The sequence below is a fragment of the Papaver somniferum genome, chromosome 3, assembly GCF_003573695.1.
Source record: "Papaver somniferum cultivar HN1 chromosome 3, ASM357369v1, whole genome shotgun sequence".
NCBI classification, from domain to species: domain Eukaryota; kingdom Viridiplantae; phylum Streptophyta; class Magnoliopsida; order Ranunculales; family Papaveraceae; genus Papaver; species Papaver somniferum.
Window position 1 is genome coordinate 139,447,069 of NC_039360.1, and position 21,882 is coordinate 139,468,950.

General features: G+C 35.9%; 1 protein-coding gene across 3 annotated transcripts; it reads left to right on the forward strand.

Annotated features, from left to right (window-relative positions):
* The first annotated feature begins 16,296 nt into the window (after nucleotides 1-16,296).
* On the forward strand, nucleotides 16,297-21,826 carry LOC113357522. Of its 3 annotated transcripts, none has more exons than XM_026600947.1 (3): nucleotides 16,297-16,599; nucleotides 17,663-18,496; nucleotides 19,424-21,826. In XM_026600947.1, exons 2-3 carry the CDS (start codon nucleotides 17,675-17,677, stop codon nucleotides 21,356-21,358), a joined length of 2,757 nt encoding a protein of 918 aa, XP_026456732.1. In that variant the 5' UTR covers nucleotides 16,297-16,599; nucleotides 17,663-17,674; the 3' UTR covers nucleotides 21,359-21,826. The 3 variants fall into 3 exon arrangements, with proteins under 3 accessions (XP_026456732.1, XP_026456734.1, XP_026456733.1); XM_026600949.1 differs by lacking the exon at nucleotides 16,297-16,599 and adding an exon at nucleotides 16,735-16,829; XM_026600948.1 differs by lacking the exon at nucleotides 16,297-16,599 and adding an exon at nucleotides 16,896-17,025.
* The last annotated feature ends 56 nt before the right edge of the window (nucleotides 21,827-21,882 follow it).

Below are 21,882 nucleotides of genomic sequence, written 5' to 3' on the forward strand. Positions count from 1 at the left end.
TTAGTTATGCGACAATCGTCTCAAGGATAGAAAGGTGAATATAACTTGAAAAATAGGTGGTTCAGTCTTCACTTACCTTTTTTTGATGAAGTTCTCCAAAAGCTTCGGTTGATCTTCGCCTTCAAATGGTAGAACGCAAATGATGACTGGTTCGATCCTCATAATTCTATCCTAGACCGAGACTTAACTAATTGTAGATTAGAAATCAAGATATAGTTTTGACAACTAAATTAGACAACAAGCTTAATATAGCAGTACTTGTGAGCTCGACCGAGCAATGCTCTAACACTAGGATCCCATCAAATCGACCAATAAAGTATTAAAATATGAAAATCATCAAAACCAAGACTAAGTAAATAAAGAAATAACTAATTCGTACCTGGATCATAATGTACACATATTCCACCTGTAAAATAGGTACAACAATTTAGATAACGTATACAACAAACACTTGATTCCGGAAAATCATCTCCGACTAATGATCGTAGTGTTTGTTGAATGATGATTTCCACGAACTCTTCTGGACAACTTAAATTATCATGTTCGGTCCACTCCTTAGTGAATTTTTTATCATCTTTGTTTTTGCTGATGCTCGTCGTTGACATTATTTTTAGAGCGATGCTCGTTCGAACTCACAAGTGTTGCTATCTCAAGCTTGTTTGTCAAGTTTAATTGATCAAAACTATATACTTGATTTCTGGTCTACTTATAGCTATGTCTCAGATTAGGATACACCGTGTAGTTGAGCTTGAGACTTCACGTCGTTCACCAATTGAAGACGAAGATCTAGTGAGGAGCTTGGAGGAACTTTATCAACAAAAGTTATGTGGAGACTAAAACTTATCTATCACTCAGAAGTCTATTCTACTCTATCTTCTAATGAGACTAAGTCGTATAGCTATATATACTTTTACATTATACACATTTGATATTTCGAGCCGAGTTTATCTCGCTAACCTATTTCTCAAAATATGTGTTGGAAGATTTTTGCTTTAGCTATGTTCATCGTATTATTGACGAGTTCAGTTGGAAACAATTTATTGTTGGAAACTAAATATAAGTCAAAAGATGATCATGTGAAATTTACCTTGAACATCTTATATGATTTGTGTGAGACAGTAATTTGATGTTAACTTAGGTAGTAGTTTCGTATTGATCATTGGATCACTTAAAAATTACTTGAAGCTAATGGTTTGTGTGAGATAACCATTGTCGACTTCCACGGATGTTTCAATGACTGAAATGAAAGTTTGGAACGTTTACCTATGTCTGGATACAACACGGTATGCATACCTAGTATGCGAACTGTTTTGTAATGATTCAGGACCAAGAACCTTGTTTGCGTACCTAGTATGCGAATGGTTTTACCTGAGAAGGTGCAAGAACCTTGTTTGCGTACCCAGTATGCGAACGGTTCTACCTGAGTTGGGTCCAGGATGGCTGTTTGCGAAAGGCTTGACAGGCCAAGGTCCGGAGCTGCTGTTCGTGTACCTGGTTGGCGAACACAGTGGAAAAGTTTTGGAATCGGTCATGTATGATTCTCATACTCATGAACTAATACATTTATGATCTAAGGAATGCAATCTCTGCAAACCATGGCTTAATATTCATGAATTGATTTTTGTATAAATACTTTGTACGATTACTAATCAAACCGATTTCGATTCAATTTGTTCATATATATTTTTATGAGATAGTGAACAATTGAACAACTCTATTTGAAACACAATTAGATTCATTTAATTATCTTTCATGATTGATTGATCTTCATATTTAATCTAGAATTGTTAGACGAATATGGCTAAATCAAAAGCGTTCATATGGCTAACTTCGGTTAACTATTATTGAGCCAACTCAATATACACGTTTAGGTACGCTAACCCATATCTAAATGTAGGTATTTTTCATTTGTGTTTAACAAGATAAGACCATCTAACGGTGGAGATTGATTTCTTTATATTAAAGCAGACTTAACTTGAAACTTAAATCAGGTTTTCATCTAACGGTGAATATTGAATGCTTTGTTACCAAGCTATCTTAACTTTGATTATAAGCAAACCCTGATTTGAAAGACTATATAAGGGAGAAATCTAGCAACTGGAAAACCTAATCCCAACACTTTCCTGTGTCCTAGTTGCAAACTAGAGTCGATTCTCCTTTAACCTAGGTTTCTCCAAAACCATGTATAACAATAATTGAGAACAATTGTTTTCTTATTGTTATAGCTATGGATCTTCAACAACTATGATGCTGAGTTGAACACGTTCAGAATCACCGGAGTACTTGGAAGTGACGAAGATTTCGAGTAATGTTGAAGAACCAAGAAAATCAAGCATTTGGATGAGAAGCTACAAAGTTTATTTATTTTGTAATTCATATGTATTGATAGTTTTGTCACTAAAATTGACAAAAGGGTATATTTTTAGAGCATTGGTCGAACTCGCAAGCGCTGATATCTCAATCTTGTTTGTCAAGTTTAGTTGCCAAAACTATAAGTCTTGATTTATAGTCTACTTATAGCTATGTATCTAATTACGATAGAATGTGCAGTTGAGCTTTAGACTTCACGGCGTTCATCGATTAAATACGAAGAACTACTAAGGGGAGCTTGTGGAACTTCATCAACAAAAGGTATGTGAAGACTTGAACTCATCTATCACTCAGAAGTCTATTTCTATTTTATCTCCTATTGAGAAAAAAGTCGTATAGCTATATAGACTTTACATTATAACACATTTGATATTTCGAGTTGAGTTTAACTCACTTACATATTTCTCGAAATATGTGTTTGTGAGCTTTCGCTTTAGCCAAGTTCATCTTTTATTCTTGACGAAAGTCAAAAGATGATCATGTGAAAGTCGTCTGGTAATATCTTACATGATTTGTGTGAGACAGTCATTTGATGTAGACTTAGAATGTTTCGTATTGATCTATTGATCACTTGAAAATTGCTTTGAAGCTAATAGTTTTTGTGAGACAGCTATTCCCGTCTTCTAAAAATGTTTCAATGATTGAAATGGGAGTTTAGAACAATTAACCATTGATTGGATATAACATAGTATGCGTACTTGTATGCTAACTGTTGCAAGTTATTCAAAGTCTGGGAACCATAGTATGCATACCCGTATGCGTACTGGTTAAAAAGTTGAAGTCTGGGAACTTAGTATGCATACTCGTATGCGTACTGGTTAACAGTTCAAGTCCGGGAATTTAGTATGCGTACATGTTTGCATACTAATTCAACCGAGTTTGGTCGTGAACGACAGTATGCGTACCCGTTCGCTTACTGGCGGACATACCAAGTCCAGAACTCTAAGTATGCGTACCCATTTGCATACTTGAGTGGGTTAAGTTCCAAAATCGGTTTGTTCATGAACAAATACATTTATATAATAAGGAATGCAATATTTTGAAAACCGTGGCTATAATATTCATGAATTGATTCAACTGAATCAAAATCGTTTTTGCTTCAATTGTGTCTTGTATACTTCTATGAGAATATAAACAATTGAACAACTCTATAACTAGTCTCATTTGAGACATTTGAACTAGTTGTGATAAAGATGAACAAGGTTGATATGAAAGTGTTCATATGGCTAACTACGGTTAACTATTGTTGAGCCAACCAAGTATACAAGTTTGGGTACGGTTACCATATCTAAATGAAGGAACATTTCATTTGTGTATAACAAGCTAAGTCAATCTAACGGTTCAAAGATATTAGCTTTAATCTAATCAGGTTTTCATCTAACGGTGAATATTGAATGCTTTTGAAAAGACGAGGGTACCCAAATATACCTCAATCTAAAACTTTTCTACCTATAAGTCCTTTCTCCGAAAATGATTGTCTATGGACTGAGTCTAGACAATACAACTAATCGGTTCACACTTCGTGTGATCGTCTATGGATACGAGATCGAGACAATACGACAACAAGATAACTTGTGTGATTGATTATGGATACAAGATCGAGACAATACAACAACGAAGTATGATTACTTGATAATAGGTTCGGACTTAACCAAACACAATAGGATTGCTATCAAGTAATTATGAATTAACGTTTGTGTATTTTACTTCTAATTATAATAAAACAATTATAATTGCGGAAATAGAAAAGTAAAAGACACATCAAGATTTTGTTAACGAGTAAACCGCAAATGCAAAAAAAACCCCGGGACCTAGTCCAGAATTGAATACTCTCATAATTAAGCCGCTATACAAAATCTAAACCAACTTCGTATAGTTGAGACCAAGAAACTAAACCTATAGTTCACCTAGTTCCCTCAGTATCCCTGCGCCTCCAACTTGTAATAAGCCACGCACTTGGAACAATTCCTTTGGTTCGTATTCCAAATAGTAAAGGAACAACAAATCTGTTCGGTAAAAACTCTTTGCAAACAACGTGATATGAGTTTGACAAAAGGCTCTTCCGTTTATCCCAATAAACTTCTTTGTCAGGTTCTTAGATCAATCTATTTAACAACTACCAAAGTAATTGTTTAGACTATGCAATCAATACTTTGAATCACAAAGAATTGTATTGATGCAGATCTACTCAACTAATCAATCAAGGTTATCACAAAGATAAACCGATTATAGTTGGATCCTCAGCCGATCAAGTTTTGTGCACACCAAAGATTATGAACTCAAATAAAAAATCTTCTTTGCCTTCAAATCTTCTTAGATCTTTAATAAACACCTGCACACAAACAACTTGAATCTCTTGTGATCAATCACACACAGAACGGAGTCTGTTAACAATGGATTATCACAAGACATCTTTAGATCTACAAACAATTCTAAAGATCCCCGTCGATACTTCGATCTAGTTTGAGTGAATCTTATATCAGAAGAGAAGATTATCAAGCATAAACAAACTAGGTGCAATCAAATTTCAACAACCGTTAGTCAATCAAATCAATCGAAAACTAATAATAAACTGCAATTATCTAGTTTACCACCAACGGTACTCGTAGAGCTTCCCAATCCCAAAGAAGTCTTTAAAACGAGCGGTCGTAAGAGATTTTGCCGTAATTCTTTAGACTATGCAATCAATACTTTGAGTCACAAAGAATTTCATTGATGCAGATCTACTCAACTAATCAATCAAGGTTATCACAAAGATAAACCGATTATAGTTGGATCCCCAGCCGATCAAGTTTTGTGCACACCAAAGATTATGAACTCAAATAAGAAATCTTCTTTGCCTTCAAATCTTCTTAGATATTCAATAAACACCTGCATACAAACAACTTGAATCTCTTGTGATCAATCACACACAGAACGGAGTCTGTTAACAATGGATTATCACAAGACATATTTAGATCTACAAACAGTTCTAAAGATCCCCGTCGATACTTCGATCTAGTTTGAGTGAATCTTATATCAGAAGAGAATATTCTCAAGCATAAACAAACAAGGTGCAATCAAAGTTCAACAACCGTTAGTCAATCAAATCAACCGAAAACTAATAATAAACTGCAATTATCTAGTTTCCCACCAACGGTACTCGTAGAGCTTCCCAATCCCAAAGAAGTCTTTAAAACGAGCGGTCGTAAGAGATTTCGCCTAATTAGGGTACTTTCCTCTCCGAATAGACGGCTCCACCAGTAACAACACAACTAGGTAGTTTTGCTGGCTCTGAGGATTAGTTTGCTAGAAATGCAAACTTCAATATTTATAGACCAAGGAAGTTTGGACACTAAGGAATTTCCAAAACCGAATATTCTCAAAGATATGCAATAAAGGCAAAAACGGTTTTCATAATTCCTAGAAATGCAATGTCCAAATATTGACCGAAATCTCAGTAGAAAATCTCCAATTAGTAAATGCACATTACTAATTTTTATTTTCTAAAGATATGCATTTAATTGCTGGAAATTAAAAGCATATAAAAACTAAAAACCTTAATTAAAAGATTCTCAATTTATTTCGATCAGGGATTTTCCTTTATTTATTAAGGAATATCTTTAAACAATAAAAGATAAGAATTACTGCACATGTTCAAAGTATGTTGACATCTTTACTTTGTAAATCCTTTTTCATATTTACATCTTGGAACCGATTTTCCACACTTCCAAACAAGTTTAGAATTGGTTCATCCGACTTCCAAGAACTATGTGATTGATTATCCTACCAAATCATTATTAATTGGTTTCACGGTTCTACCAAAACACAAAGCTTCAGTTCTACCTCCATGTGGGTATTAGGATTGGTTACACTAGCTTTCCAAAAATTGCTTGACTAGGTACTAAGATCGGTTACCACATATTTATGGTATTTAACTTGTAAACGGTTGCACAAGTCATAGGATCTTTTACCAATTACTAAGACTTGTTGCACCTCTTACAAGGATCGATTCCACATACTTGTAATCGGTTGCACCTCTTACTAGGATCGGTTCCCTAATGTCTAGAGTTGGTCATACCAATTACAACATATCGATCATACCATATCAGGTGATTACTTAAGATCAGTTTCACTAATAAAAGTCATACCAATACAAAAGTCAGGCATTGTGAATAGTTTTTAAAATGCGGGGGTCTAACAACCACACCCTACAATTCTTATGGAAATCTGAGAGGACTTACTCCAATACACTTTCTAGAGAATCAACTAAACAGTCAGACTCAATCTAGAATAAATTCTATCAAAGAGTTTAATATCTCTAACTCTTAATTCAATCCGCAATCATCAAATAGAAATTTGCGATCCCGATTGAATATAAGAGGAATTACTTGAATGGTACCAAAGACCAATGTTCAAGTATCAATCAATATAAATCAACAACCAAAGGTTGGATATTCTAATTGATTGATCTTAACGCACAACATGTGATATTTCAATTATATAACAAAATATAATGCGGCTAAAAAATAACACAGACACCAGAATTTTGTTAACGAGAAAACCGCAAATGCAGAAAAACCCCGGGACCTAGTCCAGATTGAACACACATTGTATTAAGCCGCTACAGACACTAGCCTACAACCAATTAACTTCGGACTGGATTGTAGTTGAACCCTAATCAATCTCACACTGATTCAAGGTACAGTTGCGCTCCTTACGTCTCTGATCCCAGCAGGATCCTACGCACTTGATTACCTTAGCTGATCTCACTTACAACTAAGAGTAGCTAAGACCCAAAGTCGAAGAATTGATAAACAAATCTGTCTCACACAGAAAATTCTATAGGATTGAATTAATATGTCTCCCACAGAAATACCCAAGAGTTTTTGTTCCGTCTTTTGATAAATCAAGGTGAACAGGAACCAATTGATAAACCAGACTTATATTCCCGAAGAACAACCTAGTATTATCAATCACTTCACAATAAACTTAATCGACTAGCGAAACAAGTTATTGTGGGATCACAAACGATGAGACGAAGGTGTTTGTGATTACTTTTCTATCTTGCCTATCAGAGATATAAATCTCAAGCCAATTTTACAATTACGCTCAATCACGATAAAAAAAAAGCAAGATCAGATCACACAACTACAAAGAGAATAGTTGGGTCTGGCTTCACAATACCAATGAAGTCTTCAAGTCGTTAACCTACAGGGTCTCGAGAAGAAACCTAAGCTTAAAGGAGAATCGACTCTAGTTATGCAACTAGTAACAGACAGGAGGTGTGGGGATTAGGTTTCCCAGTTGCTAGAGTTCTCCTTTATATAGTTTTCAAATCAGGGTTTGCAATCCAAGTTACCTTGGTACAAAGCGTCCAATAATCATCGTTAGATGAAAAATCTGATTCAACCAAGCTAATATATTTCAACCGTTAGATCGAACTTAGCTTGTTACACACAAATGAAATGTACCCTCATTTAGGTTTATGTAACCGTACTAAAGGTGTACACCATGTTGGTTCACAAATAGTTAACCGAGGTTAGCCATATGATTAATCTCATATCAACCTTATTCATCTTAACCATAACTAGTTCAAATGACTCAAATGAAACTAGTTAAAGAGTTGTTCAATTGCTATATTCTCATGGATTTATAAAAGAACATAATTGAAGCAAAATCGGTTTGATTCACTCGAATCGATACATGAACATTATAGCCACGGTTTACAAAGATTGCATTCCTTATTGATAAATGTTTTAGGTTCATGTACAACCGATTTTAGAAAGTAACCTACTTAAGTATGCGTACGGGTATGCGTACTTAAGCAACCGGATTTGAGTTTGTTTAAGTTTTCAAACTCAGCAGAAATTCACGGACGTGAACTTTCCGCCAATATGCGTACGGGTACGCGTACTTTAGGTAACCGGATGAGTTTGGTTTTGGTTTTCAAACTCAGCAGAAATTCACGGACGTGAACTTCTGCCATTATGCGTACGGGTCGTATACTTACCCAGTCTCCTACAACCTTTTTGTATACACACAAGTATGCATACTTTAGGCTCCAAGTTTTGGACTTATACACTAATGTGAGAACACACTATGCTTATATCCAAAGATGGTTACAAGATTCTAAACTCTTTATTTCGATCATTGAAACATTCTTCTATAATGATAATAGCCGTTTTCACACACTATTAGCATCAAAGAAATTTTCAAGATATTGAAATAATTATTATCGAAACATTCCAAGTCTTACACCAAATGATTGTATCACACAAACCATGTAAGATGTTACTCGGAAATTTTCTCATGATATAAGATGAACTTGGTCGAAGCGAAAGCTTACCAACAGATATTCTGAAAAATATGTAAGCGAGATACACTCAACTCGAAATCTCAAATGTGCATAGAGAAAACTATATCGTAACACAACTTATGTCTCAATATAGGAGATAGAGTAGAAATAGACTTTCCAAGTGATAGATGAGTTTAAGTCTCCACATACCTTTTGTCGATGAAGTTCCACAAGCTCTCCTTAGTAGTTCTTCGTCTTCAAGTGATAAGCGTCGTGAAGTCTAAGCTCAACTACACAAACTATGTCCTAGTCCGAGACATCTATAAATAGGCTAGAAATCAAGACTTATAGTTTTGATCACTAACATTGACAAACATGCTTGAGATAGAAACGCATGCGAGTTCGACCGAGCAGTGCTCTAACGATCCCCCCCTTTGTCAATTTTAGTGACAAAACTATCAATACATATGGATTACAAAATAAATAAAAATTGTATCTTCTCATCTAAATGCTTGATCTCCTTGGCATCTTCAACAAGACTCGAAATCTTCGTCACTTCCAAGTACTCCATGATCCTAAAGGTTTTAATTTCAGCATCATAGTTGTTGAAGATCCGTAGCAATAACAATGATAAAACAAATGCTCTCAATCATTGTTATACAATGTCATAGTATTATTACACAACATCAAAGTTCAATTGTATCACAACTTTGACAACAATACTATGGTGATATGTATCACTCCCCCTTAGTCAATACTTCATCTCGACATGAAAACCACCCCCCTTACATAATGATCTGTAAACCATATGTATTTGTAGTATCATGCTACACATTAATACTCCCCCTTTTTGTCAATATAAATTGGCAAAGGTAAGAAAACTAGTGGGATCCTCATGAAATTTTCATATAGATACTTCATGACCAAAAGAGAATACCATATCAACTTATTTAGATGCCATCATAAAGCCGAAGCTAAATGCACTCATCAAGGAGTTTATAAAGATACAAGATGACCTCTATAATATTCCACAGCCGCACTCCCCACAAAGATTTGGCAATTAAGCATCAAAAAGAAATTTCCCCCATAAAATGTCATTCCCGAAAGAACAACAAAGGCGACCTTACTTTCACAAGAAAAGAAGGATTTCTTTGGACATAACCAAATCACATAAAAACATGAATTTGAGTCCAAAGTATTCAATTGAATTATTTACAAAAGAATTCATGATTAATCCAATCGAAATGCACAACTAAATTAACCACAAGAAAACCCATGATTAATTCAATTGGAATTACACAACTAAATTAACCACAAAAAGTGATCAATTCAATTGGTCATGCTCGTCATAAGAGAACTTACGGAGCAACAACTAAACTGACCACAAGAGAATGATCAATTCGATTGGTCATGCTCAAACATAAGAAAACTTATGGAGCAACACAGTATATGCACAAAAAATGTGGATCGGAGATCGACCAATACTGCGGAATAGACAAGGATTCATTATGTTTTCCATCACTATTTGCACAATGACATACAATAGACTTAATCCTTGTAAACAAAAGTTTTATTCTTCTTCCATCAAAACAATGACATAAAAGGCTTTAACTTTTGTAATGTCAAAAGTTCATTCTATCTTTTATCAATACTTTCATACCGACATAATAGAGATAACTTTTGACCAAGTATGGGACAGTCATAGGTTCACGGACGTAAACAACATGTCCCTTAACAATTTGCAATGTATAAAATCATAAAGATTAAAATTGCAAAAATCATCTTCCAAATAGCTTAGAATATAAATAAATAAATCTAAAAGCATTGAAGATGAAGATCGTTGGACATAGGTATGTGTATTCACAATAATGGCTATTCCAAACCCTAGTTATTCTTCTAAAAACATAAAAAGAAGACTTACTAGACAATCTAAATTAAAACAAACTCAAAAATAAAGAGTAATCACAAGCCACAATCAGAGTTTATGTATGGAAGCTTCACTGGTACCAAGACCTTCAAACTTGTGACTAATTGTATCAACTGCATCTTCAGAGAAGATATCCTCATTGAGAAGATCGTTAACTTGTGACTTCATGAGAACAAGGTCAGAATCAACCTTTTTCAACTCAGTTCGTAATAAGTTAAGATCCTTTACAGAGTTCTCCAGCTTCAGTTGAGTCTTCCCAAGATCAGTGAGAAAATCATGAACTACTTCAGCAGAGACCATCTCAGCATTTTCTCGATCTTGATGAGAAAACGCATAATAACATGAGGCACAGGATTCGAGTTCTTCAAACTTAACAAGGGTTCTCTTCTTCTTCAAAACAAACTCCAAATAAACTGAATCATCAATTGAATCGGCTAGTAAATCCCAAGAACTTGGAGTAGATCCCATCCTTAAAAGAGCACAACGAAAGTATGCGTACTCTTATAAAAGGTTTGGTATTTATAGGTTACACAAGAACCAATGTTTATGGTTTCCAAGTTTGTTCTGTGCCTGTGTGAAGATACATGCACATACATAGACTTACCCTTATACAATCGGTTGCGAAGAAGATATAGCACAAATTTGCTTAATGAGTAGAAACTCAACTCTAAAATAAATTTGTTCTCAAGAGAGACAAATTTAGAGCGCAACAATTTGACACCCTTTTTTGGAAGAAATAACCAAAATAAAAATAAACAAGAAAAATACTCATGCAACAAATAATGTTTGTAATTGATAAACCAGCTAAGAACGATAAGAAGATAGCTGGAGATTCAGAAACACATTTTGTCGTCAAGTATACCTGAAAAATATCTCACTCTGTCAGGATTTTTATTGAGAGTGAAAATTCAACCTTGTGATTAATTAGCACAAGTATGAGCCTTGAGCTCATCAAATGACCGTTGTTTACGGTTAAATATCTTTCTCCTGATCTCTGAGGAAAAACCGTTATGATGTGAATTTCTATCATCAAAATATGACGCATATTGTTTATTCTTACCTGAAGAATTTTTCCCAGAGGGAATAGACAACCTGTTGATAATTCCTTTATATCCTTTAATTATCCTTTTTAAGTTGTCTTCCATACCTCCATTTTTGCTTTCTTCTTCTGGTACCTTTTTCACATCATGTATAACATTATCTCCCCTTTTGAAGGAAGGAAAACTATGAGTCCTTCTTGATCGAACAACATTGGGAAGTCTGTTAAATTCTTGAACTTTTGAAGAACACCTCGAACTGACTTTCCTGGTAGAATACACATGGTAAGTACTAAAGCCAATTGGTCTAGACATACGAATGTCAGTTACACCTTTGAGAATTAAATCTAAGGTGTGTTGAAGACGACTGAAGGAATTGTCATTCAACCTAGATTTCTTCTTTTGTTCACCATGACCTTTTGAATCACAAAAGAGACATACTTTCTGATCACTTAAGTGATTAGAAAGAACAGTCTCAACACTATTGTTGGGAGACTTCTTCCTTACAAGTGATGTGGACATTCCTTGATTAGAGGAAGATACGACCACATTGTTTACAACAGGAAGGGATTTCTGTTTTGCTTCTGAGACGGAGACTTTTACAGTTTTATCAGAAGCAGTTGGTATTGTGGACTCTTTGGAACATTCCTGAATATAGAGTTTACTCAAAAGATGTTCAATTTCCAAGGCATCCTTTTTGAGGGTTTTCTCAATGAATGAGGTTTTTTCCTCTCGAAGGACCTTTAGAAGAGAGTCATGCTTATTATCCATACCAACAAGGACATTGACTTTGTGTTTCGACCGATTGATTTTATCAGCCTGGATTCTAACAAGTTTCAGAATCATTGTACTCTCTTTGGATTATTCATTTTAACTTCAGAGTCAGACTCGTCAGTAAGGAAGTCAAAGAGACACTTGTCAACGTACGTCTGTTTCATTGGAACACAAGGTTCATCTATATTCGAGATTGACAAATCTTTCTCTTTAATAGACTTCATAGAACCAAATTTTTTATTTCTGGCGATGCGTTTACCAGAGATAGTATCGTCCATCCTCATATCGCTACAAACACAGACTTGTAAGGTATTTAAAGTGTTTGCCTGCTCTGTTACCAATTGAAAATGCGGGGGTCTAACAACCACACCCAACAATTCGTTTGGCAATCTGAGAGGACTCTTTAGATGAGTTTTGATTCACTAAAATATGACAACCAAACTTGACATACCAACGCTTGTGAGTTCAACCGAGCTATGCTCTATCAGCTTTGTTACCAAGATAGCATTGATTGCAAACTCTGATTTGAATACTATATAAGGGAGAACTCTAGTAACTGGGAAACCTAACCCACACACCTCCTGTGTGATACTAGTTGAGACTAGAGTCGATTCTCCTTTAACCTAGGTTTTTCTAAATCCATTATAGGTTAACGACTTAAAGACTTCATTGGGATTCTGAAGCAGACCCAACTATTTTCTCTGTAGTTGCGTGTTCTGATCTTACTTTGTCTTATCGTATTGAGTACTATCTTCTCTAAGATTTTCTCAAGATTCAATCTCCGATAAGTAAGATAAAAAGTAGTCACAAACATCTTCGTCTCATCGTTTGTGATTCCACAATATCTTGTTCCGCTACCATACGATTAAGATTATTGTGAGGTGATTGATATTACTAGGCTGTTCTTCGGTAATATAAGTACGGTGTATCAATTGGTTCCTGTTCACCTTGATTTATCAAAAGACGGAACAAAAACTCGTAGGTATTTCTGTGAGAGACAGATTTATCTGTTCAATGGACTTTTCTGTTTGATGTAGATTTGTTTATCAAGTCTTCGACTTTGGGTCGTAGTAACTCTTAGTTGTGGGTGGGATCAACTAAGGGAATCAAGTGCGTAGAGTCCTGTTGGGATTCAGAGGCGTAAGGAACGCGACTGTACCTTAATCAGTGTGACATTGGTTAGGGATCAACTACATTCCAGTCTGAAGTTAACTTGTAGTAGGCTAGAGTCTGTAGCGGCTTAATACAGCGTGGTGTTCAAATATGGACTAGGTCTCGGGGTTTTTCTGCATTTGTGGTTTCCTCGTTAACAAAACTTCTGGTGTCTGTGTTATTTCTTTTCCGCATTATATTTTCTATATAATTGAAATATCACAGGTTATGCGTAGTTCAATCAATTGGTTAATCCAACCTTTGGTTGTTGTTGAAATTGATTGACGCTTGGATATTGGTCATTGGTACCGTCCAAGTTATTTCTCGTATTGATCCGGCTCACAGATTCCTATCTGTTCGATTGTAGATTGATTTGAGAAATTGAGATACAACTTTTGGATATATTTTCCTTGATTGAGTCTGACTGTCTAGTTGATGCTCTTGGATTTATATTGGAGTCAGTCCATACAGATTGCCTAAACGAAATATTGGGCATAGTTGTTAGACCCCCGCTTTTTCAGTTTGGAAAGAGTTTGAACCTAATATGAATTGTAGAAGATTAATTAGGTCAAAATTATGAAGATGTGTGGGATAGGCTCCTTGCAAGCCAAAGGGCCGACCTTGGTCGATGAAGGTAGCATGACCGTGTCACCATGTTACTCTTGGCTCAATTCTGAGAGTTCAGATATTTTCTGACGCGCGTTCGAGCAATATTTTGGATTTTTAGAAGAGTTTGATCTTGACTGAAACTCTCAATTTGCTTGAATGAGCAAGTAGTACTTCGCTCGTGCGATCAATATTTGAGAATATTAAAATAATGATATTTTAGTATTTGACGTGAGGAGTCCGGACGGTCATGTGACCATTTGACTTTTTGGATTTTGGACGTTTTAGCAAAGCTGGAGAAATATAGGAACATTATGTTTTTTGCTCAAACGAGGGAATTTCATGAGATGAGGGAAGAAATAATAATAATAAAATAAGAAATTAGAGAAGTGTAGGACCGACCACGGCTAGCGCATGGCCGACCGGCTAGTAGGCCCGGTCCCATGACACTCTCCCCATTTTATATTATTTTTCATCTTGTGAGGAAATATGGAGAAACTAAGAGTTTTGCTTGAACGAGGAAGTTTGCTCGATTGAAGGAGTTTTCATGAGATTAAGAAAAATAATAAAATAAAAGAAAAAGGCGTGGGACCGGCCACGACGGCATGACCGTCCGGTGGGCCCGGTCCCCTAGGCGCCTCTTTATTATTTTATTATTATTTTTTTTCTTCCCTATTTTGCATAGGTTTCCTCGTTCGTCCATATTTTTGAATGCTCGTTCGGGCATTTGGGTGCTCGTTCGTACATTATTGTTAAGTACACTCACACTATTTTCTCGGGCCTTACTCGCTGGTGGCCCAGATGCCCATACGTTGAATATTTATTATTAACCCATGGAATTCTGCTAAGAAAAGCCATGAATTGAAGTAAAGAAATATTGTAATGAATGTATAATATTTTTTAGGAATTCAGTTGATGAATCTTGCGATTAGAAATAATTAATTGATGGATTTATACTAGCAGGCAAGCTGTCTAGGAGCATTATAATTAATTCGAAAACCGAGGTATGAGCTAGTGGAAGCGTCATACTCGTTATGAATGTTTATTCTGTAAAGTCAGGGAACATTGTGACATCCTGTAGAAGTTATAAATATATACTAGTGGTTAATACATCTAGGAGGCGTCCAATCATTTCGATTCTATACATAAGTGATTACTGAATTGCTCAGCATTGATGAAATATACAAAATATCGAAAGCTCAGCTGAGAGGTTATAGTAATCGCATATTTATATATGCTCTGAGAGGTAGTACACTCAGTCATAGATTGTCACAGCATGAGCCTTCATGCTTAAACGGGAGACATGAATTTTACATACTCGTCTGATTGCTGGACCAGGATATGCAAGATAACGATTTTCGCCTTTGTCAAAAATCCACCATCAACAACTTGTAATCTTGTAGACTAGAATTTGACACGCATTGATCAGGTTTACAATTATGATAACTTAGAATTTAAACCATAATTTAAAACATGCTTATCTTCGATTTCTAATATCCAACTTACAAATTTTTTGATAATAAAATAAAAAGAAAAACATAATTGATATGTTGGATTTATAGGTTTAATTTCCCATCATTTATCTTTTATGTTCAAGAAAATTAATAAGGTGCATTAATCTCAGTTTATTTATTTTTTCTTTTCGATAAATTTGTATTCTAATTAGGCTTAGCAAGTGCCAACAAAATTTATTGTAAACTCTGTTACGATAGAATTATATCATTTAAAGAAACTTACTAAAATAGATGAAATCGGAACAAATTCTCTTAAAATAAATCGTCATAAATTCGATTATATACTCACGTGGAATTCGAATATCCGTACGTGAAACTAGTGATAAAACTTAAAATCCACGAGCAATTATAATCCCAAACACTTAAGATTAAGTTAGCAATTTTAATACAAGAGCACATCAATTCAACGATAAGATCTAGCTCGGTAACCTTTGCATCCTTAGTATTCAAGTTTAATTTACCTATTTATTTTGGTGCAAATGATATAAAGATTTTAATTGAGCATTTTAATTAGTGAAGGAAGAAAAAAGAAAGTGACCATAAAGGTTAAAAATGATAAAGGGCAATTTGGTCAAATGAATAATAAAAACAGTATAAGTAGCAGTAAACTAGTAATGAAAAAAACGCCGTGGTCACATCTTCTCAAATGATGTGTCCATAAATCAAATCCTTCCCACAAAACAAAACAAAACCTCCTGCTGCTGCGCGTAAATCTCCTCTCCTCTCCTCTCTCTTTCTCTCTCTAGATTTCGTCTCCTTTAAAATCCAAACAGTCTCTCTCTCTATCGTATCACTTTTTACTTCTTCCCTCTCTTTGTAGACTCTCTCTTCTTCTGGTTTCGTAGACAAGGAAAGGAAACGACTTTGGTTTTGTTTGTTTGTTTGTTTTGAAGATTCTCTTCCGGTTCCTCCATGAATTTGTGTACATGAGATTTTAACAAGGTAAAACCATTTCTTTCTTCTCCGAATCTCTCTCCCTCTCTCTGTAAAACACTTTGTTGTGTTGTATATCTCTTCTTGTTTATATTTTAAATTAATTGTGTTCTTCAATATTTAATATTTTGAGGAGTGAAAAAGTTGACAATCCAAGGGTCAAAAATATACTTGTGCAACCCCATTTTACCCTTCAAACTCATGCTTCCTTCTCGTCACGTAAAATTAGAGGTGAAGAGGTGAAGTAAAAAAAAAATCTCATTTCTATCTTCTTAATAACTCTGTTTTGATGTTTTAATATATTTGTTTTTGAGTTGTTACTTCAAGTTCGATGGGATCAGATTGTTTGTTATTATGTGGTGTTTTTGTAAATATGGATTAATATCTTTGTCGGGTTTACTCTAAATTCTGGTTCTTGTTGCATACATTCCTCGGGTATGGTATTCGTGTTCGGAAACAGATCTGGAAATGATTATATTTTTTCGTCGTTTGTAAATTTTAGTTCAAAATTGATATGTGTGTGTTAAAGTTTAATGTATCGCTGATCCTTGTTATGTTTCTGACGGAGTAGTTGAACTTAGATTTCTTTGCCCCATTTAATCCAATATTAACAGTAGATTTATGTTTTGCTTTATGCTTAATTAAGAAATAATTAGTCGATTAAGTTCGCGAGGTTTCTCCTGTTTTCACTAGTCTGAAAATCGGAATTAGTTAGCTTTACTTTGCTTAATTCCTCATTTCTTACTTCGCATGGACTCCTATGGGTATTGGTTATATGGGTGTTGTGTACTGTTTTGGGAAAAACATTTTGGGACTTGGTTAGTGTACGGGTTTGATATTGACGAATTTAAAATTCCTAGCTTTGAGAAGTATTGAAATGACGTACATTGTTACGAGCGTCAAAAGACTGATAGCTGACTTTGCAGTTGAAGCCTAGGAATACAGTTCTGTCTATAGTTGAAAGTTGTGTACTACAGATGGGCGAACAAGCTGCTGAGATAAATACCTGGGTACTTGAAATATGTTTGTCTCTACCATAGATTGTTAAGTTCTGAATTGTTTTTTCTTTCAGGTCAATTGGTAGATGGATTCTGTTGAAATGGATCACGACGGTGAGCACCTTAACGAAGACACATCTGCTGAGCTTTTGCCTTTTCCAAGGTATGATATCTACGGGGAACCAGAAGTAGTTCCTCGAGTTGGAGATCAGTACCAGGTGGAAATTCCAGAAAGAGAAAGGGAATCTGACAACTTCAAGAAAACCGTATCTCAATTTGGAGCAGCTGGTACTAGTCATTCTTCACCAATGGGATTATCCATTCCAGTTATGTGGGTTTATGATCAAGTCGATGATATCAAATTTGAAAGGCCAAAACTGCAATGGGACCCAGATGATAGAGTGGGTGCAAATAGGTCTGAAAGGAAAGCGAGGCACAAAAATTCAGACCATAAAGGTACAAGTACAAAAGCTAAAGTTGAACCTTTTGTGAAATTGGATAGTAGAAAAAATAGTACGATAGCTGGCAATCAGATGGATGTGGATTTACCTTCAATGGATGAGAAATGTGACTTGATTGCCAAAAGTTACTGTCCAGTTCCAGGTTCGGCAAGCAATTCCTGGAGGGATGTTGAGAAGGATAGATTTCTCCTCGGTCTTTATATTTTTGGGAAGAATCTTGTTCAGGTGAAGAAATTTGTTGAAAGTAAAGAGATGGGTGATATACAGTCATACTACTATGGGAGATTTTTTAGGTCTGATGCACACCGTCGATGGTCAGAAGGCAGGAAGATAAGAAACAAAAAATGTGTACATGGGCAAAAGCTTTTCACTGGATCACGGCAACAGGAATTGTTATCGCGTTTGCTTCCCCATGTTCCCAAGGAGTGCAGAGATAGTTTCATAGAGGTAACATCGATACTTAGATTCAAAAGTTTTGCTGTGGAGATTTAATTAAGTGATTTCTACTCTGCACTTATTTATGTCTTTATGAAATTGTCATGATTAGTTTCCTATATCCCTTAGATGTACATCAGTGAAAACAAAAGATTTTAACACTTTATGGTTTCATGTACTATGAAATCTTAGAGTTGATTTCATAATGTTGATGCAAAATATATGGAAAATACTTCCCCTAAATCCTTTCTTGTGTCGGAATTGTATTGGGTAATTTTATTTCGTACAGAGCCATCATTTTCGAAGACTTCACTGCCTCTTAAAGTGGCTAAGCTTATGTTTCTTCAATGGCTTGGTTTTTAGAATGAATCTTCCACAATAAAACCCTCGCTTATTAACATGTAGTCCTTCCACCATACCTCGATATTTTTGTCCTTCTGGAAGATTTTAGCTTTCTGACCAAATTGTTGGCTTCTTAGAATACATGTGACCTTGTACTAAACTACTAATATATCTAGTTTTTGTTTGTGCCATGAGATAATGCATCTGGAGTGTAGCTAGCACGTTTTGCTTTTAGATTACATCAATCTCACTAATCATTAGTACTGGTAGCATGCCCAAATGCTCTAGCAGATCTAAACTTCAACTTTTCTTTCTTATGGTCATCATTGTTAAATTATCTTAGTACAAAAACATATCAGGTATCTGTAAAATTTCAAATTATGCAGAAACTCTATATTACAGTTGCAGAAATGCATCCATCGCCTCTCTTATATATACCAGCACCATGTTGATCCTCACACAAATAAGTATCACCCACCAGAATGTGTCACCATTTCCGAACATTTTATAAGGAGGGAACGTGGTCATGCTCTTATACTCTTGCAGAAACCTTATTCAGATAGAGTTGCTTTATATATGTCGTTTGCGAATTTGCAGGCGGGGAAGAAATTAACAGAGTATACTATTACGCTTGAGGACTATATCTCTATGATGAAGGAAACAGTGGGCATAGAAACACTGGTAGAAGCTGTGGGAATCGGCAAGGGTAAGCGAGATTTGAGTGGCATTTCAGACTCTGTAAGGAGCAACCAAGCTATCCCTGTTCGTCAAGAAATTCCAACTGGCAAAGAGTGTAACTCTCTTACATCTGCGGATATCCTTAAGTTTTTAAATGGTGACTTCCGTTTAAGCAAAGCTCGTTCTAATGATCTATTTTGGGAAGCCGTTTGGCCCCGTTTACTTGCCAGAGGATGGCACTCTGAGCAACCCAAGTATCAAGGTTATAATAATGGTAACAAGAATTCTTTAGTCTTTCTCATTCCGGATGTTAAGAAGTTCTCAAGAAAACGACATGTGAAAGGAAATCACTATTTTGATTCCGTCACTGATGTTTTGGACAAAGTGGTATCTGATCCAACTCTTCTTGACGTTGAGGTAGAAGAAGCACCTAGAGAAAATGACAACAAGGAAGCGCATGGGTGGGCTCCAGAGATGGATCAGGATATTCATTCAGATCATCAACGCCATTGTTATCTGAAACCGCCGCTTTCAAGTTCTAATTCAGATCTAGTGAAGTTTACTGTTGTGGATACCAGTTTGATAAATGGGGAAAGACCATTCAAGATGAGAGATCTAAGAACCTTACCCATAGAGACTAATAATACTTCTACTCCATCAAGTATATCTAGAGAAACTGTTGGAGTAAGCTTTAAAGAGCGACTGGACGATCCAGGCTCAGTTGATATGTTGGTTGATGACCCTCAGCAAGATACTGTTACTAGTAGGCCGAGGAAGGGTAACTCTAATGCAGATAGTCTAGTTGGTGTTTCAAGGCAGTGTGTTTCAATTAATGGCTCAGTCATTGGCAGTTTTCCCATGGAGAATCACGAGTTTCAGTATGCCGCAGTTAATGACAACAAGCATGTGAGGAAGATGTCGAAGTGTATATTACAAAAGAGAGCAAAATCTGGAGAGTCAAACTCTAGTAATCTAGTGAAGAAACGAAAAAAAGTAGGTCCTTGTGCTAAAAAAGAGAGAAGCTCGAGTACAAATAACATATCTACACATTTTAGAGTAAAAGAAGAGGAGCCCTCTTCCAGTTTAGACTCACCTGACGCCTGTGTACATATGGTTCCTGAAGTATATCCATTTCAAGATAAAGTATCGACTGGTTCTTCAACTAAAGAAGACCGACATGATAGCAATGAAAAGCTAGTCAGTCGGAGAGCTGAACGGCGGGTTATGATCGATCTGAATGCACTACCGGAATATGAAGATGGTGATCCCTTCTTCATGGAGGAGGGGGATTTCCATTACGATGAAAGTACGAAGGGTTTGTCTCTGCCAGCTGAAGTAATCCAATCAGAGGATCTTCAAACGTCAGTGAGAACCTCAAATGGTATCTCTAGTGCTGAGGATAAGCCTACTCTTAATGCCCGCCGACAGAGTTCAAGAAATCGACCGCTAACCGCAAAAGCATTGGAAGCTCTGGCTGGTGGGTACGTAACCACAAATAGGAAATCAAGGGACAAGAAATCTTTGTCAAGAGATAACTCATTTACAAGGCCCTCTGCTCGAGTCCGTGCAAAGGGTTGTGTTGCTACGGGGAGTGCCAATACCAAGGTGGATGAGAGGGTTGAGGAAGCATGCAGTAGTAACACTGATATGCTTAGGGAGACCCTTATTCGGTCTGAAATAGGAGGAGGTGATGATTCAATGTTGAGCTTGAGCTTGAGCCTGAAACTTCCCTATCATTCTGAAATTTTTGCTGAAAGATACAATCAGAGTAGGGACCAATCTTGCTGTTCTTCTCCCAAGGGTTTTCTTTTAGGATGTCAGGTTGTTTCTACAGGAGTGAGATCAGATTACTAGTCAAAATACCCATGAACATAAATCAGGTTTGCCATTAAAAAAACAGCACATTTCAATCATGTTGCGCATTAAACAACACATCAGTTGTCTGTGGCCTTTTCTTACATTGTTGATTTTATTGACGGCGGTCGGTGCGTGGATGTACATTGGTAAAGGTCGGGGATTTTGGATTTCAGGAAGGAATATCTAGTCACAGAATCTCTGTTGAAGTCGATATTGACGAGCAAGCTTGGGTCCTTCACATGTTTTAATTTCTCTAATGAGAAGTAAAGAAACAACCACCAATCTCGACTGAGACGAGAAAGATGATACAGAATTACAGCGTGAGGTTACAATCAACCTTCTGATTGCCTCTTTCTTTTGCTTTGCCCTTCTCTCTTTTTGGGTTGAAACCATGACAGATAATCATGTAAGTGGTGTATCCACAACTATTATCACAGTGATATAATGAATAGATTCTACTACCTTCGATTATTCTTTGAAGACTTCATTACTTGCAATTCATACAATAAGTAAACATTTTT